This window comes from Erinaceus europaeus, chromosome 23 (genome assembly GCF_950295315.1).
Source record: "Erinaceus europaeus chromosome 23, mEriEur2.1, whole genome shotgun sequence".
Lineage (NCBI taxonomy): Eukaryota > Metazoa > Chordata > Mammalia > Eulipotyphla > Erinaceidae > Erinaceus > Erinaceus europaeus.
In genome coordinates, this window is record NC_080184.1 from 2,989,790 (window position 1) to 3,005,812 (window position 16,023).

A 16,023-nucleotide genomic window follows, 5' to 3' on the forward strand; every position below is an offset into this window, starting at 1 on the left:
TGGGCAGTAGAGCAGCGGGTTAAGCGCACGTGGCACGAAGCACAAGGACCAGCGTCAGGACCCTGGTTTGAGCCCCCAGCTCCCCACCTTCAGGGGAGTCGCTTCCCAGGCGGTGAAGCAGGTCTGCAGGTGTCTGTCTTTCTCTCCCCCTCTCTGTCTTCCCCTCCTCTCTCCATTTCTCTCTGTCCTATTCTATAATGATGACATCAGTAACAACAACAACTACCACCACCACCACCACCACCACCACAACAACAGCAACAACAAAAAACAAGGACAATAAAAGGGAAAATAAATAAAAATATTAAAAACATGATTAAAAATTTTTATTAAAAAAGAATAAACAAAATCTAATAACCCAACAGTAAAAACAAAAACAAAAAAAAAACCCTGTAATAAATAAAATCTTATACAAAAAATGAAAACATGGTCCCAGAGGGGGTGAGTGGACTCTCAAGCGTGAGGTCCTGAGATTAATCTCTGACATCACTTATGCCAGAGGGAAGCCAATTTCTCTCTCTTCCTCTCTCTCTGCTTTCTCATTAAATACTAACCCAAATCTTTTGTAGACGGGGGATACCGAGGCTCCAGTGGGGAGACTGGGTGCTCAGAATCCCATGCTGCAGTCTGTCTGTGTGTCTGTGTGTCTGACCTCACACACACACTCACCGACTCTGGGTTCTTGATGAAGACCTTGGTGCTACCCATCTGGAACTGGTCCGCCTCCATGTTGACCGTCCTCAGCAGGTGCTGGACCCCCTGACGCTCATCCCCACGCCAGTGTGGCCATGTTTCAGGGGTCAGGATGGCGTACCTGGGGGAGGGGGGCAGAGTGTGGGTGAACTGGTGGAGGCGCCCCCTGGTGGCCATTCTGCAGAGAAGGCTTGGGGGAAAGTGGGGGGCTTGGAGCAGGTGCCCCCTGGTGGCCATTCTGCAGAGAAGGTTTTGGGGGAAAGTGGGGAGCTTGGAGCAGGCGCCCCCTGGTGGCCATTCTGCAGAGAAGGCTTGGGGGAAAGTGGGGAGCTTGGAGCAGGCGCCCCCTGGTGGCCACTCTGCAGAGAAGGTTTTGGGGGAAAGTGGAGGCTTGGAGCAGGCGCCCCCTGGTGGCCATTCTGCAGAGAACGTTTTGGGGGAAAGTGGGGAGCTTGGAGTAGGCGCCCCCTGGTGGCCACTCTGCAGAGAAGGCTTGGGGGAAAGTGGGGGGCTTGGAGCAGGCGCCCCCTGGTGGCCACTCTGCAGAGAAGGTTTTGGGGGAAAGTGGGGAGCTTGGAGCAGGTGCCCCCTGGTGGCCATTCTGCAGAGAAGGTTTTGGGGGAAAGTGGAGGCTTGGAGCAGGCGCCCCCTGGTGGCCATTCTGCAGAGAACGTTTTGGGGGAAAGTGGGGAGCTTAGAGTAGGCGCCCCCTGGTGGCCACTCTGCAGAGAAGGCTTGGGGGAAAGTGGGGGCTTGGAGCAGGCGCCCCCTGGTGGCCATTCTGCAGAGAACGTTTTGGGGGAAAGTGGGGAGCTTGGAGTAGGCGCCCCCTGGTGGCCACTCTGCAGAGAAGGCTTGGGGGAAAGTGGGGGGCTTGGAGCAGGCGCCCCCTGGTGGCCACTCTGCAGAGAAGGTTTTGGGGGAAAGTGGGGAGCTTGGAGCAGGTGCCCCCTGGTGGCCATTCTGCAGAGAAGGTTTTGGGGGAAAGTGGAGGCTTGGAGCAGGCGCCCCCTGGTGGCCATTCTGCAGAGAACGTTTTGGGGGAAAGTGGGGAGCTTAGAGTAGGCGCCCCCTGGTGGCCACTCTGCAGAGAAGGCTTGGGGGAAAGTGGGGGCTTGGAGCAGGCGCCCCCTGGTGGCCATTCTGCAGAGAGGGGGTTTTGGGGAAAGTGGGGGCTTGGAGCAGGCGCCCCCTGGTGGCCACTCTGCAGAGAAGGCTTGGGGGAAAGTGGGGGGCTTGGAGCAGGTGCCCCCTGGTGGCCATTCTGCAGAGAAGGTTTTGGGGGAAAGTGGGGAGCTTGGAGCAGGCGCCCCCTGGTGGCCATTCTGCAGAGAAGGTTTTGGGGGAAAGTGGAGGCTTGGAGCAGGCGCCCCCTGGTGGCCATTCTGCAGAGAACGTTTTGGGGGAAAGTGGGGAGCTTGGAGTAGGCGCCCCCTGGTGGCCACTCTGCAGAGAGGGGGTTTTGGGGAAAGTGGGGGGCTTGGAGCAGGCGCCCCCTGGTGGCCATTCTGCAGAGAACGTTTTGGGGGAAAGTGGGGAGCTTGAAGCAGGCACCCCCTGGTGGCCACTCTGCAGAGAAGGTTTTGGGGGAAAGTGGGGAGCTTGGAGCAGGCGCCCCCTGGTGGCCATTCTGCAGAGAACGTTTTGGGGGAAAGTGGGGAGCTTGGAGCAGGTGCCCCCTGGTGGCCACTCTGCAGAGAACGTTTTGGGGGAAAGTGGGGAGCTTGGAGCAGGCGCCCCCTGGTGGCCATTCTGCAGAGAACGTTTTGGGGGAAAGTGGGGAGCTTGGAGCAGGTGCCCCCTGGTGGCCACTCTGCAGAGAAGGTTTTGGGGGAAAGTGGGGAGCTTGGAGCAGGTGCCCCCTGGTGGCCATTCTGCAGAGAAGGTTTTGGGGGAAAGTGGAGGCTTGGAGCAGGCGCCCCCTGGTGGCCATTCTGCAGAGAAGGCTTGGGGGAAAGTGGGGAGCTTGGAGAAGGCGCCCCCTGGTGGCCATTCTGCAGAGAAGGCTTGGGGGAAAGTGGGGGTTGGTGCAGGCGCCCCCTGGTGGCCACTCTGCAGAGAACGTTTTGGGGGAAAGTGGGGGCTTGGAGCAGGCGCCCCCTGGTGGCCACTCTGCAGAGAAGGTTTTGGGGGAAAGTGGGGGCTTGGAGCAGGCGCCCCCTGGTGGTCATTCTGCAGAGAGGGGGTTTTGGGGAAAGTGGGGAGCTTGGAGCAGGCACTCCCTGGTGGTGGATCTGCAGGGGGTGCTTTGTGGGGGCAGTGGGGGCTTTGGCGGGCAGTGAGGGCCTTGGGGGACAGTGGAGGTCTTGGGGAAGAGTGGGGGACTTAGCAGGCCAGTGGGAGCCTTGGGGTCAGTGGTGGGCTTAGGGGGCAGTAGGGTTCTTGGGGGGGCAGTGGGGGATTCTAGAGGACTTAGGGGGCAGAGGAGGGCCCAGGGGGGCAGTTGGGGGCTTAGGGGGCAGTAGGGGCCTTGGGGGGCAGTGGGAGACACTAGGGGGCTTAGGGGGGTAGTGGGGGCCCTGGGGGGCAATTGGGGGCTTAGGGGGCAGTGGGGGCCCTGGGGGGCAGTGGGGGCTGTGGGGGACAGTGGGGGGGCTTGGAGCAGATCCGCACCATCAGAACCCCTAGTGGTGGTTCTGCAGAACACACTTAGGGTGCAGGATTTTTTGGGAGGTCATCTCACCTCTGCAGGAACTTGGAGAACTGGCGGCGGTAGGCGAAACCTGCCCTGCGTACCCGGATATTCTCTTTCAGGCCCAGATACTCCACCTGGTGCTTCACCCTGGGGTGGGTGGGGTGCAGACTCAGCCCCCTGAGGTGGGAGTGGGGGTCCGCAGTGTTTCAGGGGTGCTGCTGTGGGGCTGATCTGGGGCCTGTGTGTGTGTGGGGTCTGGATTCCTGCTGGATTCCTATTTGAGGGGTGGCTTGTCTGGGGGGGTTGTTTTGCTCTGTCTCCTGTCTGTGTTCCCTTCTGCCTTTCCCATCCATCCATCCATCCATCTATCCATCCATCCTTTCTCCCTCCTTTTTAGAAATTTTATTGAAAAATTACACACACACACACACACACACATATATCAGAGCCTCAAGCAAGAAGTCTTTTGCAGAACCATTATATCTCCAGTCCCCCTTATTTTCTTTTTCGTTTCTTCATTCTTTTTCTTTTTTGGCAAATATTTTTTTTCTTTTCTTTCTTTATTTTTAATTGGGGAATTAAAACAGTAAGTACAGTAGTTTGTACATGCATAACATTCCCCAGTTTCCCATATAACAATACAACCCCCACTAGGTCCTCTGAATCCTTCCTGGACCTGTATTCTCCCCACCCACCCACCCCAGAGTCTTTTACTTTGGTGCAATACGCCAATTCCATTTCAGGTTCTACTTCTTCATTCTTTTTTTAAATATTTATTTATTCCTTTTGTTGCCCTGATTTTATTGTTGTAGTTATTATTGTTGTTGTTGGATAGGACAGAGAGAATTGGAGAGAGGAGGGGAAGACAGAGAGGAGGAGAGAAAGACAGACACCTGCAGACCTGCTTCACCGCCTGTGAAGCGACTCTCCTGCAGGTGGGGAGCCGGGGTTCGAACCGGGATCCTTATGCCGGTCCTTGCGCACTGTGACATGTGCGCTTAACCCAGTGCACTACCGCCCGACTCCCTCCATTTCTAAACAGAGCACTGCTCAGCTCTGGCTATTGGTGGTGCCAGGAATTGAACCCGCAAGCTCTTTCATGCCAGTCCTGTACTCTACCGCTGCACGTCTCCCCAACCCCTGCTCTCATGTCCATATCCTGGGTCCCTTCTGGGGGAGGGTCTCCTCTGGAGAATAAAGGGGGATTGCTTTGCCCCCCAGTCATCTTGGGGTGACGGGGCTGTGGGACCCCTGGGCTCTGAGGCCTTGTGTGCTGCTCTGTGGGCTCAGCCTGGGCGACCCAAGGATGGGTTCCGGGTTCCCCATCTCTGGAAAGGGGCCCCCAGGACACCTGCGTGTGGGGTGGGGGTGAGGGGCTCACCTACCGGCTCTCCTCCCAGTCCCGCGGCCTCTTGGTCTCGTTGGGCTTGATGCAGCGAATGTAATGTGGGGTACATTTCTTCAAGGTGCTCACCAGGTCGTTGGCTTGTTTCTGGGGGTGCCGGGGGGTGTGGGAGGAGGTGAGGTGGGGTGCGTAGAGGGGACCCCCTCACCCCGGAATCGGGAGAGAGAGACCTAGGGGGGGGGTCAGACCAGGCAGTAGGGTGCACTTTATCTCTTAATTCTCTCATTCTCTCTCTCCATTCATTCATTCATTCATTGGCTTATGGTGGTGGGATTGAACCTGGGACTATGGAGCTTCAAGCATGAGAGTCTGTTTGCATAACCATTATGCTATTCTCTCTCTCTCTTCCAGGGTTATCTCTGGGGCTTGGTGCTCGCACTACAAACCCACTGCTCCTGGTGGCCCTTTTTTCCATTTTGTAGGAAAGGACAGAAAAAAACTGAAAGGGGAGTGGGAGACAGAGAGGGAGAGAGAAAGACAGACACCTGCAGACCTGCTTCACCGTCTGTGAAGCTACTCCCCTGCAGGTGGGGAGCCGGGGGCTCGAACCTGGACCCTTGTGAGAGTCCTTGTGCTTAGTACTGTGTGCCCTTAACTGGGTGAGCCACCCCACCCCCATATGTACTCAGCTAGTGTTTGTGGCTGGAGAGATAGAGCCCCCCAATGGGGAGCTGCTTTGGGGGCCTTGGGGGTGCGAGTGACTTGGGGAGTTGGGGCTAGGTCTCAACCCAAGACTCACCTTGATCTTAGAGCCGGCTGTGCTGGGCCGGCCCTTCTTGTCCACGTCCAACTTCTCAGGAAACAGCATGCGAAGGAAGGCCCTGGGGAGGAGGTGGTGGTAGGGGGTCCTGAAAGGTGGCTGGGCCTTGATGCCCTATCCAAAGGTGGGGCTACCTGTGTGCCAGGGACATCAAGGTTGCACCGCCCATGTGAGAGTGATCGGTGGGCGAGATGAGCAAGCAGGGCTGTGGGGTCTCTCCTCTCTCAGCACCAGGCACAGCACCCAGGGAGCCCATGGAGGGTGGGCAGGGCTGTGGGGTCTCTCCTCTCTCAGCACCAGGCACAGCACCCAGGGAGCCCATGGAGGGTGGGCAGGCTGTGGGGTCTCTCCTCTCTCAGCACCAGGCACAGCACCCAGGGAGCCCATGGAGGGTGGGCAGGGCTGTGGGGTCTCTCCTCTCTCAGCACCATGGACAGCACCCAGGGAGCCCATGGAGGGTGGGCAGGGCTGTGGGGTCTCTCCTCTCTCAGCACCAGGCACAGCACCCAGGGAGCCCATGGAGGGTGGGCAGGGCTGTGGGGTCTCTCCTCTCTCAGCACCAGGCACAGCACCCAGGGAGCCCATGGAGGGTGGGCAGGGCTGTGGGGTCTCTCCTCTCTCAGCACCAGGCACAGCACCCAGGGAGCCCATGGAGGGTGGGCAGGGCTGTGGGGTCTCTCCTCTCTCAGCACCATGGACAGCACCCAAGGAGCCCATGGAGGGTGGGCAGGGCTGTGGGGTCTCTCCTCTCTCAGCACCAGGCACAGCACCCAGGGAGCCCATGGAGGGTGGGCAGGGCTGTGGGGTCTCTCCTCTCTCAGCACCAGGCACAGCACCCAGGGAGCCCATGGAGGGTGGGCAGGGCTGTGGGGTCTCTCCTCTCTCAGCACCAGGCACAGCACCCAGGGAGCCCATGGAGGGTGGGCAGGCTGTGGGGTCTCTCCTCTCTCAGCACCAGGCACAGCACCCAGGGAGCCCATGGAGGGTGGGCAGGGCTGTGGGGTCTCTCCTCTCTCAGCACCATGGACAGCACCCAGGGAGCCCATGGAGGGTGGGCAGGGCTGTGGGGTCTCTCCTCTCTCAGCACCATGGACAGCACCCAGGGAGCCCATGGAGGGTGGGCAGGGCTGTGGGGTCTCTCCTCTCTCAGCACCAGGCACAGCACCCAGGGAGCCCATGGAGGGTGGGCAGGGCTGTGGGGTCTCTCCTCTCTCAGCACCAGGCACAGCACCCAGGGAGCCCATGGAGGGTGGGCAGGGCTGTGGGGTCTCTCCTCTCTCAGCACCAGGCACAGCACCCAGGGAGCCCATGGAGGGTGGGCAGGGCTGTGGGGTCTCTCCTCTCTCAGCACCAGGCACAGCACCCAGGGAGCCCATGGAGGGTGGGCAGGGCTGTGGGGTCTCTCCTCTCTCAGCACCAGGCACAGCACCCAGGGAGCCCATGGAGGGTGGGCAGGACTGTGAGGTCTCTCCTCTCTCTGTCTCTGTCTCTCTCTGACTCTCTCTCTCCCAGCATAGAATATTTTGGGTAGCTGATGTCTCAGTGGTATTATTATTATTATTTTGTTGTTGTTGGAGGTAGGCTTCTCACATTTTCATTCTATTAAAGAGAAACACAGAGAGGGGAGAGACGCCGCAGCCCCACTCCACCAACCCAGAGAACTTCTTCCTATGCTATTTCACCTCCCATGTGCTGCTGGGATTCAGAGTCAGGTCTCTGTTGATGGGGGCTCTAGGGAAGATGGAAGGGGTCCCCTGTCCTCACTTCCTGCCCCCTGGGGAGCTCTGCTTGGAGCCCCATCCCCAATGTTGGGGACCACTCACTGCTCGCTGGATTGCATCAGCTCTATGAGGTCGGAGAAGAGGACGTCTCTGTTCCTCTCACAGAAGCCGCTGACATCATAGGAGACCTTGAGGGAAGAAACATGGGTGAGGATGAACCCGTAATTCCTGGCAGGGGACAAGGCTTATAGCACATGTGGGCGGGTGTGGCCTTGGGCCCTGCTCTCTTATGGGAAGGCTGAGGGGTTGATGGTGGAGTCTGAGGTTCACAGATAGTTTTTGAGGGGTTCTGCTGCCTAATTTGGGTTGGAGGCGACCATGAAAGAGGCCTGTTGGGGTTCACAGTTCAGATAATGGCACACCTGGTGAAGTGCTCACACTACAGTGTGCAAGGACCCGAGTTCAAGCCCCCAGTCCCTACTTGCATAGGAGAAGCTTCATGAGTGGTGAAACAGGGCTGCAGGTGTCTCTTTGTCTCTTTCCCTCTCTATCTCCCCCTCCCCTCTCGATGACTCTTTGTCTAAAAAAAAAAAAAGGCTGGGTGGGCAGTAGCACACTGGGTTAAGTGCACATAGCATGAAACACAAGGACCGCTCAAGGCTCCTGGTTTGAGCCCCCGGCTCCCCACCTGCAGGGGGAAAGCTTCACAAGTGGTGAGGCAGGGCTTCAGGTGTCTCTCTGTCTCTCTCCCTCTCTATCTCCCCCTTCCCTCTCAATTTCTCTGTCCTATCCAATAAAATTGAAATATGGCCTCCAGGAGCAGTGGATTCATAGTGTCAGTACTAAGCCCCAGTGATAACCATGGAGGCAAAAAAAATAATTAATTAATTAAAAAAGAGGGTGGTCATGGTCCAGGAGGTGGTGCAGTGGATAAGCGTTTGGACTCTGAAGCATGAGGTCCCAAGTTCAATCCCCAGCAGCACGTGGACCAGAGTGATGTCTGGTTCTTTCTCTCTCTTCTCCTATCATTTCTCATGAATAAATAATTTAAATCTTTTTTTTTTTAAAAAGGGGAGTGGTCCAGGAGCTGGTGCAGTGGATAAAGTATTAGACTCTTTCTTTTAAAAAAAAATATTTCTGTAGTTATTACTGATGTTGTTGTTGTTGGATAGGACAGAGAGAAATGGAGAGAGGAGGGGAAGACAGAGAGGGGAAGAGAAAGACAGACACCAGCAGACCTGCTTCACCGCCTGTGAAGCGACTCCCCTGCAGGTGGGGAGCCAGAGGCTGGAACCGGGATCCTTACACCAGTCCTTGTGCTTTGTGCCACCTGCACTTAACCCACTGTGCTACCGCTCGACTCCCCCAAAGCATTAGACTCTTAAGCATGAGGTCCTGAGTTTGATCCCTGGCAGCACACATACAGAAATGATGTCTGGTTCTCTCTCTCTCTCTCCTATCCCTCCCTCTAATAAACAAATAAACTATTTTGAAAAGGGAGGCTGAATTTGGGATAAGTATGCTCTGTGGGGTTATTGAAACTCACAGCTCAGATTTTTGGGGAGTTCTGCTTAATTTTAGATGAAGATACCCTGGAAGAGGATTACTGGGTTCACAGCTTAGTTTTTTTTTTTGGGGGGGGCTTCATAGCCTAATTTGGGGTCAAGAGGTCATGGGAAGTCATTGGGTTCACAGCTTAGATCAGTTTTTCTGGGGGAGAGTTCCACTGTCTAATTTGGGGTCAAGAGACTATGGGGGGGTCATTGGGGTTCAGATCACGATTTTTTGGGGAGGGTTCTGCTGTCTAATTTGGGGTCAAGAATCCCTGGGGAGTCACTGAGGTTCACAGATCAAAAATTTTCAGGGGTTCTGCCTAGTTTGGAGTGAAGAGACCCTGTGGGGTCTTATTAGGGTTTACAGCTCAAACTGGATATTGGGGGGGGGTTCTGCTGTTGGCTAATTTGGGATAATGGATGGCAGTTATTGGCACCTACAGCTTGGTGTTGGTGGGGTCCTGAGGCTGGGGCTGGATGGAAGGAGGAGGGGGCCTCCTACCCATGCAGGGGGGCTGGGGTGGTGTTGGGCGCACCTTGCCAGCATAGTGGTGGATGACAAAGCCGGCGCTCCAGCTGTTGAAGTGCTCATGGTTGCCCACGGCCACCTGTAATTTCTGCAGGAGAGTCTGATCGGCGCCCCCGCCGGTGGCATGCATGGTGGCACACACGTCATCCAGCACGCTCATGATTCCCGGAGGGCTCTGTCAAAACGTTGGGGTTGGATTTAGCTATATATGCCAGCACCTGGGCTTACTCCCTTCCCCATACTAATCCTGGCACCTGGACCCTGAACCATCGTGGGTCTCAAGAAAGATACAAGCAGAGTGGGTGAAAGGGACCCCACAGCCCTGCCCACACTCCATGGGCTCCCTGGGTGCTGTGCCTGGTGCTGAGAGAGGAGAGACCCCACAGCCCTGCCCACCCTCCATGGGCTCCCTGGGTGCTGTGCAGGGTGCTGAGAGAGGAGAGACCCCACAGCCCTGCCCACCCTCCATGGGCTCCCTGGGTGCTGTGCCTGGTGCTGAGAGAGGAGAGACCCCACAGCCCTGCCCACCCTCCATGGGCTCCCTGGGTGCTGTGCAGGGTGCTGAGAGAGGAGAGACCCCACAGCCATGCCCACCTTCGATGGGGCTTCTCTTGGCCCATGGTCTACCTTGCACTGCTGGGGTTCCAATTCACTGCACAGTAAGGTGTGAACTCTACCTGCTGAGCTATCTCTCAGCCTCCCCCTCTTTTCTGGACACCAGAGTTATCACTGAGATTCAGTACCTGTATGATTCCACCACTCACAGTGAATGCTTTTCTGTGTGAGAGAGAGACCTCAAGAGATGTAGAGGAACAGAAAGAGAGAAGCACCACAGAACTGCTCATGAAGTTTCCCTGCCCCCTTTCTGCAGGGGCTTCCATGTAGTGACCAGAGACTCGAACCCAGGTGATGCTAGAGATCACGCTAACCAGGCAACCTCTGCCTGGAGATGGAGAAGAAGCAAGAGTTCTTAAATGGGGCTCCTGATCCACTGTGCACCTCAGTAAGCCTCCAAAGCAGACTCCCTTACCCCCCAAAAAATAATGTTTGGGGTGTAGGCATTGGGAGGAGCCATGCACAGGATTGAAGCCCCAGCACCACATGGGAGCCATATGGGGCCAGGAGAAGCCCCAAAGAGGGTGGGGTCTCTCCTCTCTCAGCACCAGGCACAGCACCCAGGGAGCCCCATGGAGGGTGGGCAGGGCTGTGGGGTCTCTCCTCTCTCAGCACCAGGCACAGCACCCAGGGAGCCCATGGAGGGTGGGCAGGGCTGTGGGGTCTCTCCTCTCTCAGCACCAGGCACAGCACCCAGGGAGCCCATGGAGGGTGGGCAGGGCTGTGGGATCTCTCCTCTCTCAGCACCATGCACAGCACCCAGGGAGCCCCATGGAGGGTGGGCAGGGCTGTGGGGTCTCTCCTCTCTCAGCACCAGGCACAGCACCCAGGGAGCCCATGGAGGGTGGGCAGGGCTGTGGGGTCTCTCCTCTCTCAGCACCCTGCACAGCACCCAGGGAGCCCCATGGAGGGTGGGCAGGGCTGTGGGGTCTCTCCTCTCTCAGCACCAGGCACAGCACCCAGGGAGCCCATGGAGGGTGGGCAGGGCTGTGGGGTCTCTCCTCTCTCAGCACCAGGCACAGCACCCAGGGAGCCCATGGAGGGTGGGCAGGGCTGTGGGGTCTCTCCTCTCTCAGCACCAGGCACAGCACCCAGGGAGCCCATGGAGGGTGGGCAGGGCTGTGGGGTCTCTCCTCTCTCAGCACCCTGCACAGCACCCAGGGAGCTCCATGATGGTGGAGAGCAGGGATGTGGGGTGTCTCCTTTATCTCTCCGTCTCTCCCATCCCACCCCCCCACTTTCGTATATAGAATGAGAAAAACCGGTTGGAGAGGCCTCACAGTGCTTTGCCTCTTATAGCCTGGTGTGGAATGTTTGTTGAGTGAGTAAGTGATCAGTGACCAGGCAGACTGAGTGAACGGATGAGTGAGGTGACTGACGGATATTTCAGAAGCATTTCCTCTCTCCTGGGGGGAGGGAGTGGAGCATGAGGGCATATCTGGGCGTGTGTGTGTGTGTGTGTGTGTGTGTGTGTGTGTGTGTGTTTAACCCAAGTCCAGCTCTGGAACTTAATGCAAGACCCTCCTCCAAATCCTTACCAGCTTATTCTCAATGAGGTCACAGACGATTTTGTTGTTGAAATACTGAATGGGTGTCCAGCGGATGCCCTCTTGCACATACTCCTCCTGTGGGGGGGCACCAAGTGGGCAGAGGTAGGGGACTGGAGAGAGAGCTCATCGGGCATGTCTCACACCTTGTCACACCCATGGCCTAGGTTCGAGCCCTGACTCCACAGGGGAAGCCCTTTGTCACCAGAGGAAGCTCCAATACTATATTCTCTCATGAATAGAGGCAAAAAATTCTAGAACTTTTTTTTTCTTGGTGAACAAGTCAGGAGAAAGAAAGGAATCAATTTGGGAATGAGGGGGAGACTGGGGTGTCCCTGATTGCTTAGGGACCTCCGGGCTGGGTTCCCGTCCAGTGTCCCCCTCGGCCCTGGGTGTGTGCGTGTGAAGGAGTGGGGGGAGCTGCCTCACCCACCTGCTCTGCCTTGAGGGTGAGCTCGATGAAGATTTGCTGGAGCTTCTCATTGACGAAGTTGATGCAAAACTGCTCGAAGCCATTTTTCTGCAGAAGGAGGACGGCGAGGAAGTGGGGGGAGGCCATGACACCTCAGTGTGTGTGTGTGGGGGGGGACATGGAGCCAAAGGGGCAACACACAGGATGTGGGCTGGGGGCAGGGCTCTACCTGGAAGATTTCAAAGCCATAGATGTCAAGCACCCCGATACTGTACTCATCTTGGGGTTTCTGCATAGCTCGATTGATGGCCTGGGGGAGGGGAGCGCAGGGTGAGTACCAGCTCTCCGAGGAGCAGGAGAAGCAGCCTCTGTCCTTGTCCTGTGTCCTCACAACCACTGCCCTCCAGCCCTCCCCACCCCTGGCTGCCACCTTCCCTCCCCGCAGTCACCGCTCCCTCAGGAGAGACGCAGCTGCCAAAGGCCTCTGGGGTCCATTCTTAGAGCTGACAGTTCTGCCTGTCTTTGGATTTCTCATCTGAATTCATCCATCCATCCATCCATCCATCCATCCATCCATTTTTTTTTTTGCCTCCAGGGTTATTGCTGGGGCTCAGTGCCTGCACCATGAATCCACAGCTACTGCAAGCCATTCCCCCCCCCCTTTTGTTGCCCTTGTTGTTTTATCGTTGTGGTTATTATTGTTGTTGTTGATGTCATTCATTGTTGGATAGGACAGAGAGAAATGGAGAGAGGAGGGGAAGACAGAGAGGGGGAGAGAAAGACACCTGTAGACCTCCTTTGCCATTTGTGAAGCGACTCCCCTGCAGGTGGGGAGCCAGGGTCTCGAACTGAGATCCTTACGCCGGTCCTTGCGCTTTGCGCCACATGCGCTTAACCCACTGGGCTACCGCCCGACCCCCCCATCTATTCTTTTTAAACATCAATTTTTTTTCTTTTTTCTTTATTTATTCATCAGATAGAGACAGACAGAAATCGAGAGGGAAGGGGAGATAGACAGAGAGACAGAGAGACACCTGCAGCCCTGCTCCACCACTCATGAAGCTTTCCCCCTGCAGGTGGAGACTGGGGACTCGAACCTGGGTCCTTGCGTGCTGTAACGTGTGTGCTCAACCAGCTGTACCACCACCTGGCTCCCGAGCACACCTTAGAGTGAGCAAGGACCTGGGTTTGAGCCCCCAGTTCCCACCTGCAGGGGGAAAGCTTCCTGAGCTACGGGGCAGGGCTGCAGGTGTCTCTCTCTCTCCCTCTCTCTTTCCCTCCCTTTGTCTCTATTTAATAAATACACACATGAATAAATACAGTCTCTCCTTTGTCAACACCACTGCCAGCTGGGGCGTTTGAGACCCCCACACCCATCTATCCCCTACCTATCCATCCATCCATCCATCCATCAACTCCTCCATCCATCTCCCATCTATCCATCCAAGCATCTAATTTATCTATTATATATCTACCATTATCCATCCATCCCCCACCCATCCCACATCCATCCATCCATCCATCTTTCTTTCTTTCTTTCTTTCTTTCTTTCTTTCTTTCTCTTTCTCTCATCTATTATCCATCTATCCACCCATCCACCCACTATCTGTTGATCCATCTATCACCATCCATCTATCTATCCATCCATGCACCCATCCCCTATCCGTCTACCCCCTATCCATCCATCATCCACCCATCCATCACCCATTATCTATTCACCCATCTATCCATCTGCCGTCCATCCATCCATCCACCCATCCATCCATCCATCTATCCATCCATGCACCCATCCCCTATCCATCTATCCCCTAACCATCCATCATCAACCCATTATCTATTCACCCATCTATCCATCTGCCATCCACCCATCCACCCATCCATCCATCCATCCATCCATCCATCCATCCATCCTCCCAACCCCTACCCCCAGCCCCACTGGCCTCCACCAGGAAGTCGAAGAGGCGGGCGTACAGCCCCTTGGCCAGTGCATCGCGGGTGTAGGCCGCCTGCTCCACGTTCAGAGTCACGTCGATGGACTCACTGCGGCCCCCCCAGCGGCTGTCCATCTTCCGGCTGGTCAGCTTCTCCTGCAACCGCCCGCTGTCGATGCCCAGCAGGTAGGCAGGGAAGGCCAGCACTGCAAGGCAGGGAGGAGAGAAGGGGGGATTTGGCCCACACCTCCCAGCAGACACACACACACACACACACCCCGCCGGGGGCTCCCCTTCCCTCCTGCTGCCTGGACAGGGCGGACACTCACGGTCAGCGCTGTCCACCTGGGCATAGTTGCCGTCCTCACGGAAGCTGATGTTGCCCAGGTGCAGGATGCCCGCCACCAGCTGCAGGGTCTGCTGCTGTACATTGGGTGGGATCCCAACCACCTGCATGGCGCTCTGTGGGTGGGCACGGCGGGGACCAGGCATTAAGATGGCACGGGGTGGGTGAGGACAGAGCATACAGCCTTTGTAAAAATTTTTTGAAAATAATCTTGGGAGTCGGGCGGTAGCGCAGCGGGTTAAGCGCAGGTGGCACAAAGCGCAGGGACCAGCGTTAAGGATCCCAGTTCGAGCCCCCGGCTCCCCACCTGCAGGGGAGTCGCTTCACAGGCGGTGAAGCAGGTCTGCAGGTGTCTGTCTTTCTCTCCCCCTCTCTGTCTTCCCCTCCTCTCTCCATGTCTCTCTCTGTCCTATCCAACAACGACGACAACAATAATAACTACAACAATAAAACAAGGGCAACAAAAGGGAATAAATAAATAAATAAATAATCTTTGTTTATTGGATAGAGACAGAGAGAAATTGAGAGAGGAGGGAGAGGTAGAGGGGGAGAGAGACAGAGAGACATCTGCAACCCTGCTTTACCACTCGTGAAGCTTCCCACCTGCAGGTGGGGACCAGGGGCTTGAACCCAGGTCCTTTTGCACTGTAGTGCGAGCACTTAGCACCTGGCCCCCTTTCTGTCTTTCTCTTTCGTATTCATTCATTCATTCATTTTTCATTCTTTCTCTTTTTTCCTTTTTTAACTTTAAAAAAATATTTATTTTTTCTTTTGTTGCCCTTGTTATTTTTTATTGTTGTTGTTATTATTGTTGTCATTGTTGGATAGGACAGAGAGAAATGGAGAGAGGAGGGCAAGACAGAGAGGGGGAGAGAAAGACAGACACCTGCAGACCTGCTTCACCGCCTGTGAAGCGACTACCCTGCAGGTGGGGAGCTCGAATCCTTAATGCCAGCCCTTGCGTTTCGTGCCATGTGCGCTTAACCCACTGTGCTACTGCCCGACTCCCAAAGAGATCTTTTAAAAAATTATTATCTTAGAAACAGGCTGAGGGTATGGATCAATTTGCCAATGCCAATGTCCATGTCCAGCAGAGAAGCAAGTATAGAAGCCAGACCTCCCACCATATGCACCCCATAAAGTAATTAGGTCCATACCTCCCAGAGGGATAAAGAATAGGGAAGCTTCCAGTGGAGGGTATGGGATATGGAACTCTGGTGGTGGGAACTATATGGAATTATACTCCTCTTATATTACAATCTTACAATCTTGTTGATTACTATTAAATCACTAACAGAAAATAAAAACAATTAAAATTATTATTAGTCTTTTTTAAAACAGTGCTTTTTAAAGTATTTATTTATGTATTCCCTTTTGTTGCCTTGTAGTTATTATTGTTGTTATTGATGTCATTGTTGTTGCTGTCGTTGTTGTTGGATAGGACAGAGAGAAATGGAGAGAGGGGGGTAAGACAGAGAGGGGGAGAGAAAGACAGACACCTGCAGACCTGCTTCACCGCCTGTGAAGTGACTCCCCTGCCGGTGGGGAGCCGGGGGCTCAAACTGGGATCCTTGAGCTTTGCACCACGTGTGCTTAACCCACTGTGCCACTGCCCGACCCCCCTATTATTAGTCTCTAAAAAATGTTTTTTTTAATTTATTTTTGGATAGAAACAGAGAGAAAATAGAGGAAGGGGAGACAGAGAGGGAGAGAGACAGAGAGACACCTACAGCCCTGCTTCACCACTCGTGAAGCTTTCTTCCCTGAAGGTGGGGACCCGGGGCTTGAACCCAGGTCCTCATGCATGGTGACAAGTGTGCTCAGGCAGGTGTGCCACCGCCTGGTCTCCCACTGCCACCCGGTCCTGGTTTCTCCA

At 55.5% G+C, this 16,023-nt stretch overlaps 1 protein-coding gene across 1 annotated transcript in view; it reads right to left on the reverse strand.

Moving 5' to 3' along the window:
* The window catches only part of MYO1F (myosin IF), a 47,732-nt gene that overhangs the window by 9,916 nt on the left and 21,793 nt on the right, over positions 1-16,023 (reverse strand). The window contains exons 9-19 of the mRNA XM_060181555.1: positions 14,131-14,263; positions 13,811-14,007; positions 12,100-12,180; positions 11,892-11,978; positions 11,450-11,536; positions 9,304-9,471; positions 7,317-7,402; positions 5,473-5,554; positions 4,714-4,820; positions 3,377-3,475; positions 670-814 (exon numbers count right to left, since the gene is read on the reverse strand). Of these exons, the coding sequence (XP_060037538.1) occupies positions 670-814; positions 3,377-3,475; positions 4,714-4,820; positions 5,473-5,554; positions 7,317-7,402; positions 9,304-9,471; positions 11,450-11,536; positions 11,892-11,978; positions 12,100-12,180; positions 13,811-14,007; positions 14,131-14,263 (1,272 nt within the window). The remainder of the gene's footprint in view (positions 1-669; positions 815-3,376; positions 3,476-4,713; positions 4,821-5,472; positions 5,555-7,316; positions 7,403-9,303; positions 9,472-11,449; positions 11,537-11,891; positions 11,979-12,099; positions 12,181-13,810; positions 14,008-14,130; positions 14,264-16,023) is intronic.